Source organism: Callithrix jacchus, chromosome 3, assembly GCF_049354715.1.
Source record: "Callithrix jacchus isolate 240 chromosome 3, calJac240_pri, whole genome shotgun sequence".
In the NCBI taxonomy this organism is placed as follows: Eukaryota; Metazoa; Chordata; class Mammalia; order Primates; family Cebidae; genus Callithrix; species Callithrix jacchus.
Genome location: NC_133504.1, coordinates 37,736,099 through 37,750,235, shown reverse-complemented (window position 1 = coordinate 37,750,235; position 14,137 = coordinate 37,736,099). Strand labels below are relative to the sequence as shown.

At 36.2% G+C, this 14,137-nt stretch overlaps 1 protein-coding gene across 1 annotated transcript in view; it reads left to right on the top strand.

The window, feature by feature from the left end:
* RXFP1 (relaxin family peptide receptor 1) overlaps nucleotides 1–14,137 on the top strand; it is a 149,465-nt gene that overhangs the window by 82,572 nt on the left and 52,756 nt on the right. Inside the window, exons 4-5 of the mRNA XM_002806637.6 lie at nucleotides 4,624–4,729; nucleotides 9,459–9,530. Of these exons, the coding sequence (XP_002806683.3) occupies nucleotides 4,624–4,729; nucleotides 9,459–9,530 (178 nt within the window). The remainder of the gene's footprint in view (nucleotides 1–4,623; nucleotides 4,730–9,458; nucleotides 9,531–14,137) is intronic.

Below are 14,137 nucleotides of genomic sequence, written 5' to 3'. Positions count from 1 at the left end.
TTGTTTAAAAGTTTGATTCAACATTTTAAAAAAGATTGCATCTCAACCTGAAAATCGGTTTTAATTAGAGAAACTTAAAAATTTGTAAGAGATCCGTTATAGTTTTCTAATTGGAAACTATTAAAGATACAGCCTTCACTAGGAAAATTTATTTCAAAGAAGACTCACAGATCTTAATTGTGAAAGTAATAAATTGTGTCAGATATTGTTGTGAACAAAATCAATGTCAGTCAAGGATGCTATTTTATATGAGTTCTCTTTTTGCAATCACAGTAAAATTTGATGTAAAGAAAAAAGAGAAAACAGAGAGGGCAGAAAAGCTGTTTGGATTTTAATGTTTGCCGGGAAAAATCTTCTGAGCTGCAAAACCCTTATTCATTATAACCTGCTATGTTTAGTCATACACCGAAAACTTACAAAAACATTGGAAGGGCTGTGAAGGGTATAAACCTGAGGATTAACTATGATATTTTAGATCAGAAAGATCTATGAAAATAACTCCTCTTAAATAAATTTTGTCTATTCTAATATATTATGCAAATGTAAATCTGTGCCTTGGAGCTGTCATTTTAACACTAGATTTTCAAACCCTTGGTTAAAAAGCAGGGCATAGAGGAAGAAATCCTTTGCTATATTATTTTTCTTTATGTTCTACCAGAAATTGTAAAATCTAGCTTTTTGAATTTTTAGTATTGTCTTCACTGCTTAAATGAGTTTAATCAAACACTACTAACAATCCCCAATTTAAGGGGATAGACGACTCTGTTGTGCGACTCACAGGGTACTCAGTAACCTATCTCAGCATCATGCCATTATTTAGAGGGAAACCAAATAATATGCCCATTAAAAAGCTAAAAATCAGCTGGGCACAGTGGCTCACACTTGTAATCCCAGCACTCTGGGAGGCTGAGGTGGGAAGATCTCACTTGAGTCCAAGACTTGCTTGAGTCAAGACCAGCCTGGGCAACACAGTGAGACCCCAGTCTCTCCAAGAAAAAAAAATTAAAAATTAGCTGTGCTACTCAGGAGGCCGAGGTGGGAGGATCTCTTGAGCCCAGGAGTTTGAAGCTGCAGTGAGCTGTGATTGAGTCACTGTGCTCCAGCCTGGGCAATAGAACAAAACAGTGTCTCAGAGGAGTAAAAAAAGAAAAGCTGAAAGCTTTTGGGAAAGGAAAAAGTTGATAGATATAATTTAACTGATAATTTTTAAAATAATGAATTAAGTATGTCATCTCAAAACAGTTTTTTCTTTTATTATATATTGTTTTCATTATATTTCTTAAATTTTAAATGAATCTTTTAATACCTCACCTTGTTCCCAAAAGGATTTTCAGCAACTTGTAATTAAAATATAGCTACTAAAAGGCTTAAACCATTAATATGATATAAAAGGCAAAAGTTAAGTGGTGAATGGAAAGCGAATGACCAAAAAAAAAAATTATCTAAGAAAATCCTCCCTGAGAAAAGTTCAGTGACTTCATCCAAAGCATAGTTATGAATTTCATAGCCATTAAGTCCAGGAGATAAAATAATACATCATGTTAGCTTTCATAGTTTGTAAAGCAAAACAAACAAATGGGGCACAACCAGATCAAATCGGCAAGAGAAATATACTTTTGCCTGATCCTGCATCCCGGAAGACATTTGTCACAAGTATAATTACATAAAAGGAATGAAGCTATATAATAAAGGCTGTGTAAAAAAATACAGAAGTAATTTTTTTCATCAGTACTTAACAAAAACAAATACATTGTTTAGAGTTCCTTAAAGACAACTTGTTGAGGAGTGCAGCTAATAACTAAATTTATTTTTCAAACCTGAAAACCATATAAAAATAGAATGGCAAGTGTGGTGTAAAACTTGGGGGTAAAATTTAAGTTAAGGTTCCTGTGTCTTACCTTATTTAAAGCAGATTATAGGGATTTATTGGAAATTAAAAGGAGCATAACTTATAATCATTTTTGATGAGATAAAATAATGTGAGGAATTCACATTGGTAAAGTCACCTTTCAAGAGCAATATCATGGAAAATACAATATCTATGATGAGCCAATAAAATAACAAAATTTAAGTTTAAAGGATTTGAAAAGTACAGAGATTTGGAAAGAATTGCTCACTCAGCCATAATTTGACCACTCAGAAGCTACTGGCATTAACTTGCTACTGCATTACTCATCGCTTTTTATTTTAACATAGTTGAAATTTCCTATACAAACTATTGTTATCAAATTTTCAATTAGCATTTTGGCATAATCAGGTATCTGTATTACTATAAGATCTTTGAAAATATACCATGTAATAGTATATTTTGTAAATGACATAATTTCCTTAATCATTTTTTGGCTGTTAGGTATTTATGTGTTGTTTTTTCATTTTTCCCCATTGCAGATAACCCTGTAATCAACATACATGGATTACTTTAATTTAGTCTCTATATATGAAAAAAAAAATGTACTGGGATTAAAGCTAATTTCTCTGCCCTCCATTTCTGCCCTTCCTACTCTGATTCTCAGGACCATCTTCTTCCTTCCCAACCTCTCCATCCCATCCGCACAACATACACATAGACTCACATATTAGATAATATAATTTTTTTTTAGATGGAGTCTCGCTCTCTCACCCAGGCTGGAGTGTAGTGGCACGATCTCCACTCACTACAACCTCCGCCTCCTGGGTTTAAGCAATTCTCCTTCCTCAGCTTCCCGAGTAGCTGAGATTACAGGTGCCAACCACCACGCCTGGCAATTTTTGTGATGTTAGTAGAGATGGGATTTCACCATTTTGGCCAGGCTGGTCTCGAACTCCTGACCTCAGGTGATCTACCCACCTCAGCCTCCCAAAGTGTTTGGATTACAGGCATGAGCCACCACCCCTGGCTAGATATGATTTTAACTTAAAGAGACAGCATTGGTTTTCAGACATCCATAACCAAAATGAATACTTGCAACTATATAACTGTTTTAAAGTTCTTGGCAGATGCTCTGTTTACATGAAACACTACATCTAAGTTATGGTCCTGATCTCTTATAACCCTATAAAGAAGTCTCTGGAGATATTTGGAATGAGAGGAAGAACACATGTCACCCTATATCTGAGCAAAAGAACTTCCTCATAAACAGTGATTCATCAGGGTCTCTGCTTGGCCATGGGGACACTTGCCTGCTCTCTGCAAGTTTCCCCATAAAGGTCAGAAACTGAAATCCGACAAACAGAAAATTCTCTTAGACAGTTTTGTTTGTCCAATATTATTTTTAAATGTTTTAAGTTAGCTAATATCAGTTTTAAAATAGGTAGTTATATATAAAACATTGTATTTCTGGCTTCTTTGAGGAAGTTGGCAGACGTAGCTACACGTTTCTATTCTAACAATGGCAGCAGATGGGAGCAGCTGTTACACTCAGACATCTGGACACAGTCTACATCGACTTTGCCTGGACACATTTGAGTCTGTAACCTCTGCCGTATAGTTTAGGGCTCCAGAAGTAAATATGGAGGGGAAACATTTCTCATTGCTCTCAGGAACTGTCTATTCCCCATCAGAGCAGGAATTAAACTATATTTATTACCCTAAATAATAATCTCATTATTCTTTTTAACTGTAGGAATACATCATTGCAAGTCTCTAATAGACTTTAGATTTACTGAATCACATCCTAACACTATCTCCACAAGATAGCCAAGGTCATACATTTCATTCTTCCTCTCTTTCCAACACCCAACATCAGTAAAAATAGAATCCTATGCAGAAAAAAACATTCGCTCCCATAAATAAACTTTTATTCATCCTTTACCCCTATTTAAGCCAAAAGAAGATTGTTTTTTTTTTGAGATGCGTCTTACTCTATTGCCCAGGATGGAGTGCAATGGCACAGTCTCGGCTCACCACATCCTCTGCCTCCAAGTTTAAGAGATTCTCCTGCCTCAGCCTCCTGAGTAGCTTGGATTACAGGTGCCCACCACCACACCTGGCTAATTTTTGTATTTTTAGTAGACATGGGGTTTTACCATCTTGGCCAGGCTGGTCTCACACTCATAACCTCAGGTGATCTGACTGCCTCCGCCTCCCAGAGTGCTGGGATTACAAGCATGAACCATCATGCCCGGCCAAGAAGATCTTTTTTAAAAATTATTTGAAGAACTCCTGATTTAAAAAAAAAAAAAATCTATAGATACTATCATTTGTTTTTAGTTCTCTTTAGTCTTGCTAGTTAAAAGTTATTTTTAACTTTAAAGGTTTTGATTATGCTAAATAAATGTTTTTAAATGGCAGTTCTAATATGAACATTAAGCCTCATCACACATTATTATGTCAGTCCTTAGTGGTATAAGAGCAGATGATTTCATTCATTTTGCAATGAATGGAGAACAGTCTGCTAGTTTAAAAGAAGTGCATGAGCTGGTAAGTGTGTGTTTCCAAATAGTAATGCTCTATCATTATTTTAAGGTTACTTTAAAAGCAAACTTTGGAACCTTAATTTAAAGCATTGCCTAAATTGCTTAGGTAACATATGATATGCTTTTGTATTACATGATTTTCTCATAGCTTCTCATTTCTTTCTTTTCATTACACTCCTCTTCCTGGTCCCTCACTGTCATCATGCCTTGCCACTTCCCTTGACTCAGTGGTTGGTTCTGTGCCACTGCAATGTCGTTGCCAAGGTCTGGAGCTTGACTGTGATGAAACCAATTTACGAGCTGTTCCATCAGTTTCTTCAAATGTGACTGTAATGTAAGTAGAAAAGAATTACTTCATCCTGACAGCCAGATAGTACTTGGAAAATTGTATTATAATTAAGACCATGTCATTATTAATAATGTATTTTTATTCAAAGATGATGTCATTTTTCCTAGGACAGGTATAATAATTACTGCTATTTATTTTGCATTTATTAAATGCTAGACCTTACCTTAAATTATTCTTTACATTAACTTATTAAATACCTTATAACAATCCTGTGAGGTACGGGTATCACCATATTTCATCTAAACAAAAAAAGTCATCAATTTCATGTGCTACTGAAGAAAAAACAGCTTCTAAAAAAATTATGATTATTTCATTCTATTTTCAGAGAAAAAAAATCAGAATCCTTCTCCACTGCTTGTATCAAATTACTAGAAAATCCAAATTAAAGGATATTCTGATTCAGCAAATTTCATTTTTCATTTTCCCACAAGTAAGATTTGAATCCTTAATATAACAGTTCAACCAACATTTGTAAAATAAAGAACAGAGAGAGAAAGCTGGAGGAATGGAGGGGAATAAGGCAATGGCTAACTAGGGAGGGCATGCCCCACACAGAGGGTGAATCATTTAATTGAATTAATTCCCATTCTATTTGAAAAATTGTCATGGTCTAATATACACATACATACATAAAGACATGTGGGCAGAAAACTGTGACCTACCAGTTTTCAACTTCTGGTATAAACAAAAAAGCTGGGACCAGGTCTTTGTAAATGATTGTCTACAAGAAGGCAAGGGAGAAGGAGTCAAGCATGACTCCAGGGTTTCTGTTCTAAGCAACAGTGTGATCTGAGAATAGGGAGACTTGGTGGCAGTAATTAAGATTAGGACTGGGACTCTGATGTTAGATTTTTTTTCAATTTGAGATTAACAGGTCACTCAGTGGAAATCTCCAACAGGCATTTTGCTGTATAGGAATAAAGCTTCGGGGTTTATGTGTACAGTATTTAATTTCTTTTTTGTTTTAAAAACCGCATTCTCTTGTGCTTTTGGTTGCACCACTAGATTCCAGTTGTCCATTTATACTTTTCTCTGCAGAACACTGGCTTGGACTCATACCTAGTCCCAGTCTATTTGTTCAGTTCAATACAGAAAAAGAACTTTATGATTTACAGTAAATACATTAAAAAGTAAATATTAAATTTCATTAATGAGTTCTTTCCAGACTTTGAGTTGGAACTATTACAGGGAAATCTCAGAAGTGAACTGAATCATATATAAGAATAAAAGAAGCCAATACTCCAAGAAATGTTTATTGAAGTCAGAAATTTTAAAGACATTTCACATAAATGCTAATGAACAAAACAGGAAAACATAGATAGATATGATCATTTTTACATGGTTCTAGCTTGCTAAACACTAACTTTGACTATTTGAGACTTGACTTTAAGATCCTGAAATTTAATCACTAGAACCAACTGAGCTAATATTAAGATCTTTATTTATAAAAACTAGAGCTAGCTTTGACAATAATGATTAAACTGGGCAGTTTCTCTCTCTCTCTCTCTCTCTCTCTCTCTCTCTCTCTCTCTCTCACACACACACACACACACACCCTCTTTGTGTGAACAATCAAAGTTGCAATGTCAAATTTTAAAATATAAGAATTTATTATAAAGTATTTTGGCTTATTCTATTCCATGAGGATAACAGCATCTGTCTCTTTCTATCCCAATAGGATATTATGAAATATAGAGAATGTTATTTATAAAAATATTTTATGTCATTTAGAAAGAAGTAACCTATAAATCCTAGGCCTTGTTAATAAAAACCCAATTTTTTAAGTAATATTACTTAGAGGTCTTTCGAGCCTCACTTTCCTCTGTAGTACCTCTCCTCTTTCAAGTGCAGTTAACCTTTTCCGCTTGGGTTCTCTCATAGAACCTCCTTTAAGTATACTAAACGTTCTTGCTTGTACCACAGTGATTTGGGTCCTATTGTCTACCTGAAACAGGAAAATACCATGAGCTCCATGGGGCCTATCTATCACCCAAAGTTCCTAACAGAGCCTAACAATCCATACATAAATGTTTTTGAAATGAATTTATAAAAAAGCACACAGTAAAAACAAAAGAAGTTGATTGCCTCTTTAGCTCTGGAATATAAGATTGATGTTATTTTTCAAAGAAAATTCTCTATATATAGGTAAAGTATAATTTGTACAAATAGAGTATAAACTCCTTAAAGGCAGGTATTCAACATGTGCAAATAGCAGGGATTCGACACATTTTTTGAGATAATGAATGAATGAATGAATGAACATATTTTTAAGAACACACTACACTTTCACCTATATCTTTAGATCAAACTCAATGTTTTTTTAACGCAGGGTCTCACTGTGTCCCAGGCTGGAATGCAAATGTGCGATCACAGCTCACTGTAGCCTTGACCTCCAAGGCTCAGGTGATCCTCCTACCTTAGCCTCCCAAGTAGTTGAGGCTCCCAGCATGCACCACCATGCCCAGCTAATTTTTTTAATTATTTGTAGAAATGGGGGGGGTCTCACTATGTTGCCAAGCTGGTCTGAACTCCTGGGCTCAAGTGATCCTCATGTCTCAGTCTCCCAAAGTACTGGAATTACAGGTGTGAGCCAAATCCAAATATTTAACAATTTCTCTTTGCACAATACAAGCATTTAAACAGGATATAAAGCAGAATTTGGGATCCAAGTCAAGTCAGAATTGTTAGCAGAAAAGAGATCCTCAATTAGTTAATATAAATAAGGAAAGAATATTTGGGGACAGCCAGTAACTGAGAGTGATTTCAAGAGGGAATTACTTGTTAATCAGCCTTTGGTGTTACTTATTTAAAAAGTCATTAAGTGCCTGATATGTGTAGTCTAGAAATGTGATTGTTAACTTTTTTCTTTCACTATTGTTTCCCTTCCCTCAGGGAGAATTTTTAGACTTTTTAGACTTTTTTTTTTCTATTTGTCCCCTCCTGTGAAATTTTAATACTACAGATATACGTCAGGTGCAGTGGCTCACACCTGTAATCCCAGCACTTTGGGAGGCCAAGGCAGGTGGATCACGTGGTTGGGAGTTCGAGACCATCCTGATCAACATGGAGAAACCCTGTCTCCACTAAAAACACAAAACTTAGGTGGGCGTGGTGGCACTCACCTGTAATCCTAGCTACTTGGGAGGCTGAGGCAGGAGAATCACTTGAACCCCAGAAGTGGAGGTTGCAGCGAGCTGAGATTGTGCCACTACACTCCACCCTGGGTGACAAAGTGAGACTCCGTCTCAAAAAAAAAAAAAAAAAAAACCACAGATATACTATATATTTTCTTGTGTATTTCTGGGCATTATACATTTAAAAAGTAAGACTTTTTTTTCACTTCTTAAGGACCAATTCCCACTTTCACTGAGAGTGCATGGTCTTCTGGACTCTGGAACAGCGTTTCTTAAATTAGATTCCAAAAATGTGTTCTGAAGAGTCTGAGAAACTTTTTTTTAAGAAGGATTCATCACCAAGTTTAAGCAACACTGCTTCAAAACCTAAACATTGTTAGTGCTGGTTGTTTAAAACTGTCTTAACCTGAGTTAAATTAACCTCCAGACAAAGCAGTACGTTGCTCACTTATTAGCATCAGCTCCATGGTACTATATAATGACAGTACTAATAATATCATATTATTAGATACCATCTAATCCAAATCCCTCCTTTCACAGTTAAAGAGACTGACTTGGAAAGGTTGTGTGTGATTCATGCAAGGAACCACAGCTACACTGGTCTTTCTTTTTTATTATTATTATTGTTTTATTTATTTTGCTTTTACTACATTACATTGTTTTTCTAAAACAAAAAAATTAAGGGCTTGGGATTTTCCAGTACAACCACAATTATGTGGATCTGCTGTGTGTCAAACTGCTTACTAACTTGTGATACAAGAGAAAATCTTTCTTTACAACTTCTTAGAAGTTGAAATGGGATCACTTTTTGAATCAAGATGACTCAATTATAGGTACCAATAGATGGTCTCCTTTATAACTAATTTTAAGGTGGTAGAATGTGAGCAATGAAATATTGGGGAATACAATATTTAATTGCTTGAGTGTGTTTGAAACAGAAAGCACTATTTTCATCGTCACTCGGGGACTGAGATGCCTTTGAATGTTTGTTAAATAAAAATAAGAAAAAAAAACATAACTGAAAATCAGTTTTTTCAATTTGATTTTTTAACATGTTTGGTCCAAATTACAAAGTCCTAACCAAAATTTAAGAAAATGTGAATAGCTTTTTTTTTTTTTTTTTTTGAGATGGAGTTTCGCTCGTTACCCAGGCTGGAGTGCAATGGCGCGATCTCGGCTCACAGCAACCTCCGCCTCCTGGGTTCAGGCAATTCTCCTGCCTTAACAGCTGGGATTACAGGCATGCGCCACCGTGCCCAGCTAATTTTTTGTATTTTTAGTAGAGACGGGGTTTCACCATGTTGACCAGGATGGTCTCGATCTCTTGACCTCGTGATCCACCCGCCTCGGCCTCCCAAAGTGCTGGGATTACAGGCGTGAGCCACCGCGGCCGGTCGTGAATAGCTTTAATAAAACCAACAGCTAGACCTAGTCCAAGTGATATAATAAATATGAAAGAGACATCACGAAGCAAAATGTTTCCTGAAAGCCAGTGCTAAATAGTTTGTGATTATCCCTATTTTTATAATTTAAAAGTAAAGAAAAACAACTTCAAGAATGAAAATTTACATTTATTGCAGGTCACTTCAGTGGAACTTAATAAGAAAGCTTCCTCCTGATTGCTTCAAGAATTATCACGATCTTCGGAAGTTGTAAGAAAATATTTAATTCCTGGTATTAAAATTTACTAATGTTTTTGGCATATCTCTTGCTTCCCACTTCTGTGAACACAAACACTGTTCCACTGCATATGTCTAATCCCTATTCAGGGAAGTTTTTAGCTGTTAACTGGAGGCTTCCAGGTAATTTTTTTTTTTTCTGAGTAATTCTAGAAACCATTCTAGAAAAATCTCAGACACCTATCCCCAAAGGAACTGGAACATGTGTGCTGTGAATCCTCCTACCACAGTCCCCCAAAATGAAGATACTTATAAGCTTTTTCCCTCTCCATTATTCTAACATGGAACACCTCAATGCTCATCTTTTTTTTTTTTATTGTACTTTAGGTTCTGGGGTACATGTGCAGATGATGCAGGGTTGTTGCATAGGTACTTGAATAGCAAGGTGGTTTGCTGCCTCCATCCCCCATCACCTATATCTGGCATTTCTCCCCATGTTATCCTTCCCCTACCTCCCCACCCACTGTGGTCCCTCCTCTAGCCTCCCACAATAGACCCCAGTGTGTGATGCTCCCCTCCTTGAATCAATGTTCTCATTGTTCAACATCCACCTATGAGTGATAACATCCGGTGTTTGATTTTCTGTTCTTGTGTCAGTTTGCTGAGAATGATGTTCTCCAGATTCATCCATGTCTCTACAAAGGACACAAACTCATCATTTTTTATGGCTGCTTAGTATTCCATGGTATATATGTGCCACATTTTCCTTGTCCAGTCTATCATCAATGGGCATTTGAGTTGGTTCCAGGTCTTTGCTATTGTAAACTGTGCCACAGTGAACATACGTGTGCATGTGTCTTTATGATAGAATGATTTATAATCCTTTGGGTATATACCCAGTAATGGGATTGCTGAGTCAAATGGAATTTCTATTTCTAGATCCTTGAGGAATCACCACACTGTCTTCCACAATGGTTGAACTAATTTACACTCCCATCAACAGTGTAAAACTGTTCCTATTTCTCCACATCTTCTCCAGCAATTGTTGCCTCCAGATTTTATGATGATCACCATTCTAACTGGCAATGAGATGGTATCTCAACATGGTTTTGATTTGCATTTTTCTAATGACCAGTGACGATGAGCATTTTTTCATTTGTTTATTGGTCTCATATATGTCTTCTTTTGAAAAGTTCATGTCCTTTGCCCACTTTTGAACAGATTTGTTTTTTTCTTGTAAATCTGTTTTAGTTTTTGTAGATTCTGGATATTAGCCCTTTGTTAGATGGGTAGATTGCAAAAATTTTTGACCATTCTGTTGGTTGCCAGTTCACTCTAATGATTGTTTCTTTTGCTGTACAGAAGCTCTGGAGTTTAATTAGGTCCCATTTGTCTATTTCGGTTTTTGTTGCCAATGCTTTTGGTGTTTTAGTTATGAAGTCCTTGACTATGCTTATGTCCTGAATGGTTTTGCCTAGATTTTCTGCTAGGGTTCTTATGGTGTCAGATCTTATATTTAAGTCTTTAATCCATCTGGAGTTAATTTTACTGTAAGATGTTAGGAAGGGATCCAGTTTCAGCTTTCTGCACATTGCTAGCCAGTTTTCCCAACACCATTTATTAAATAAGGAATCCTTTCCCAATTCTTATTTTTGTCAGGTTTTTCAAAGATCAGATGGCTATAGATGTGTGGCATTGCTTCTGAGGCCTCTGTTCTGTTCCATTGGTCTATATCTCTGTTTTGGTACCAGTATCATGCTGTTTTGCTTACTGTCACCTTGTAGTATAATTTGAAATCAGGTAATGTGATGCCTCCAGCTTTGTTCTTTTTGCTTAGGATTGCCTTTGCTATGTAGGCTCTCTTTAGGTTTCATATGAAGTTTAAGGTGGTTTTTTCCAGTTCTGTGAAGAAGGTCATTAGTAGCTTGATGGGGATAGCATTGAATCTATAAATTACTTTGGGCAGTATGGTCATTTTCATGATATTGATTCTTCCTAACTATGAGCATGGAATGTTTCTCCATCTGTTTGTGTCCTCTCTTATTTCCTTGAGCAGTGGTTTGTAGTTCTCCTTGAAGAGGTCCTTTACATTCTTTGTTAGTTGTATTCCTGGGTATTTTATTATCTTCGTAGCAATTGTGAATGGAAGTTCATTCTTGATTTGGCTCTCTGTTAGTCTGTTATTGGTGTATGGGAATGATTGTGATTCCTGCACATTGATTTTGTATCCTGAGACTTTGCTGAATTTGCTTATCAGTTTCAGGATATTTGGGGCTGAGACGATGGGGTTATCTAAATATACAATCATGCCATCTGCAAATAGAGACAATTTGGCTTCCTCTTTTCCTATTTGAATCCCCTTTATTTCTTTTTCTTGCCTGATTGCTCTGCCTAGAAATTTCAATACTACATTGAATAGGAGTGGTGAGAGAGGGCATCCTTGCCTAGTGCCAGATTTCAAAGGGAATGCTTCCAGTTTTTGCCCATTCAGTATGATATTGGCTGTGGGTTTGTCATAAATAGCTTTTATTACTTTGAGATACGTTCCATCAATACCTAGTTTATTGAGAATTTTTAGCATAACGCACTGTTGATTTTTGTTGAAGGGTTTCTCTGCATCTGTAGATATATCATGTGGTTTTTGTCTTTGATTCTATTCATGTGGTGGATTACATTTATAGATTTGCTTATGTTGAGCTAGGCTTGTATCCCCAGGATGAAGCCTACTTGATCGTGATGGATAAGCTTTTTGATGTGCTGTTGCAATCAGTTTGCCAGTATTTTATTAAAAATTTTGCCATCTACATTCATCATGGATATTGGCCTGAAGTTTTCTTTTCTTGTTGATTCTCTGCTGGGTTTTGGTATCAGGATGATGTTAGTCTCAATGATTTGGGAAATAGTCCCTCTTTTTGTATTGTTTAGAATAGTTTCAGAAGGAGTGGGACCAGCTCCTCTTTGTACATCTGGCAGAATTCAACTGTGAACCCATCTGGGCTTGGACTTTATTGGTTGGTTGGCTATTAATAGCTGCCTCGACTTAAGCCCTTGTTATTGGTATATTCAGGGTTTCAACTACTTCCTGGTTTAGTCTTGGGAGGGTGCAATTGTCCAGGAACTTATCCATTTCTTCCTGATTTACTGGTTTATGTGCATAGAGTTGTTTGTAGTAATCTCCGATGCTAGTTTGTATTTCTGTGGAATCGTGGTGATATCCCCATGATCACTTTTTATTGCATCTATTTTATTCTTCTCTCTTTTATTTTTTATTAATCTAGATAGTGGTCTATTTTGCTGATATTTTCAAAACCCAGCACCTGGATTTATTGATTTTTTGAAGGGTTTTTTTGTGTCTCTGTCTCCAATTCTGCTCTGATCTTAGTTATTTCTTGTCTTCTGCTAGCTTTACAGTTTTTTTATTATCTTGCTCCTCTAGCTCTTTCCATTTAGATCCATTTTAGATCTTTCCTCACTTCTCATGTGGGCATTTATTGCTATAAATTTCCCTCTAGACACTGCTTTAAATGTGTTCCAGAGATTCTGGCACATTGTGTATTCATTCTCATTGGTTTCAAAGAACATCTTTATTTCTGCCTTCATTTCATTGTTTATCCAGTCAACATTCAAGAGCTAGTTGTTCAGTTTTCATGAAGCTGTGCGGTTCTGAGTTAGTTTCTTAATCCTGAATTCTAATTTGATTGCAGTGTGGTCTGAGAGACTATTTGTTATGATTTCCATTCTTCTGCATTTGCTGAGGATTAATTTAGTTCCAATTATGTGGTCAATTTTAGATTAGGTGTGATGTGGTGCTGAGAAGAATGTATATTCTGTGGATTTGGGGTGGAGAGTTCTGTAAATGTCTGTTAGGTCTGCTTGGTCCAGATCTGATTTCAAGTCCTGGATATCCTTCTTAATTTTCTGTCTCATTGGTCTGTCTAATATTGACAGTGGAGTGTTAAAGTCTCCCACTATTATTGAGCAGGACTCTAAGTCTCTTTATAGGTCATTAAGGACTTGCTTTATGTATCTGGGTGCTCCTGTATTGGGTGTGTATATATTTAGGATTGTTAGCTCTTCTTGTTATATCAATCATTTTACCATTATGTAATGCCCTTCTTTGTCTCTTTTGATCTTTGTTGCTTTAAAGTCTATTTTATCAGAGATGAGAACTGCAAATCCTGCTTGTTTTTGCTCTCCATTTGCTTGGTAAATCTTCCTCCATCCCTTTATTTTGAGCTTATGTGTGTTCTTGCATGTGAGATGGGTTTCCAGAATACAGCACACTGATGGGTCTTGACGTTTTATACAATTTGCCAGTCTGTGTCTTTTGATTAGGACATTTAGCCCATTTACATTTAAGGTTAATATTGTTATGTGTTAATTTGATCCTGCCATTGTGATGCTAACTGGTTGTTTTGCCCATTAGTTGATGCAGTTTCTTCATTGCATTGATGGTCTTTACCATGAGGTATGTTTTTGGAGTGACTGGTACTGGTTGTTCCTTTCCATGGTTAGTGCTTCTTTCATGAGCTCTTGTAATGCTGACCTGGTTTTGATGAAATTTCTCAGCAACTGCTTGTTCATAAAGGATTTTATTTCTCCTTCACTTATGAAGCTTAGTTTGGCTGGATATGAAATTC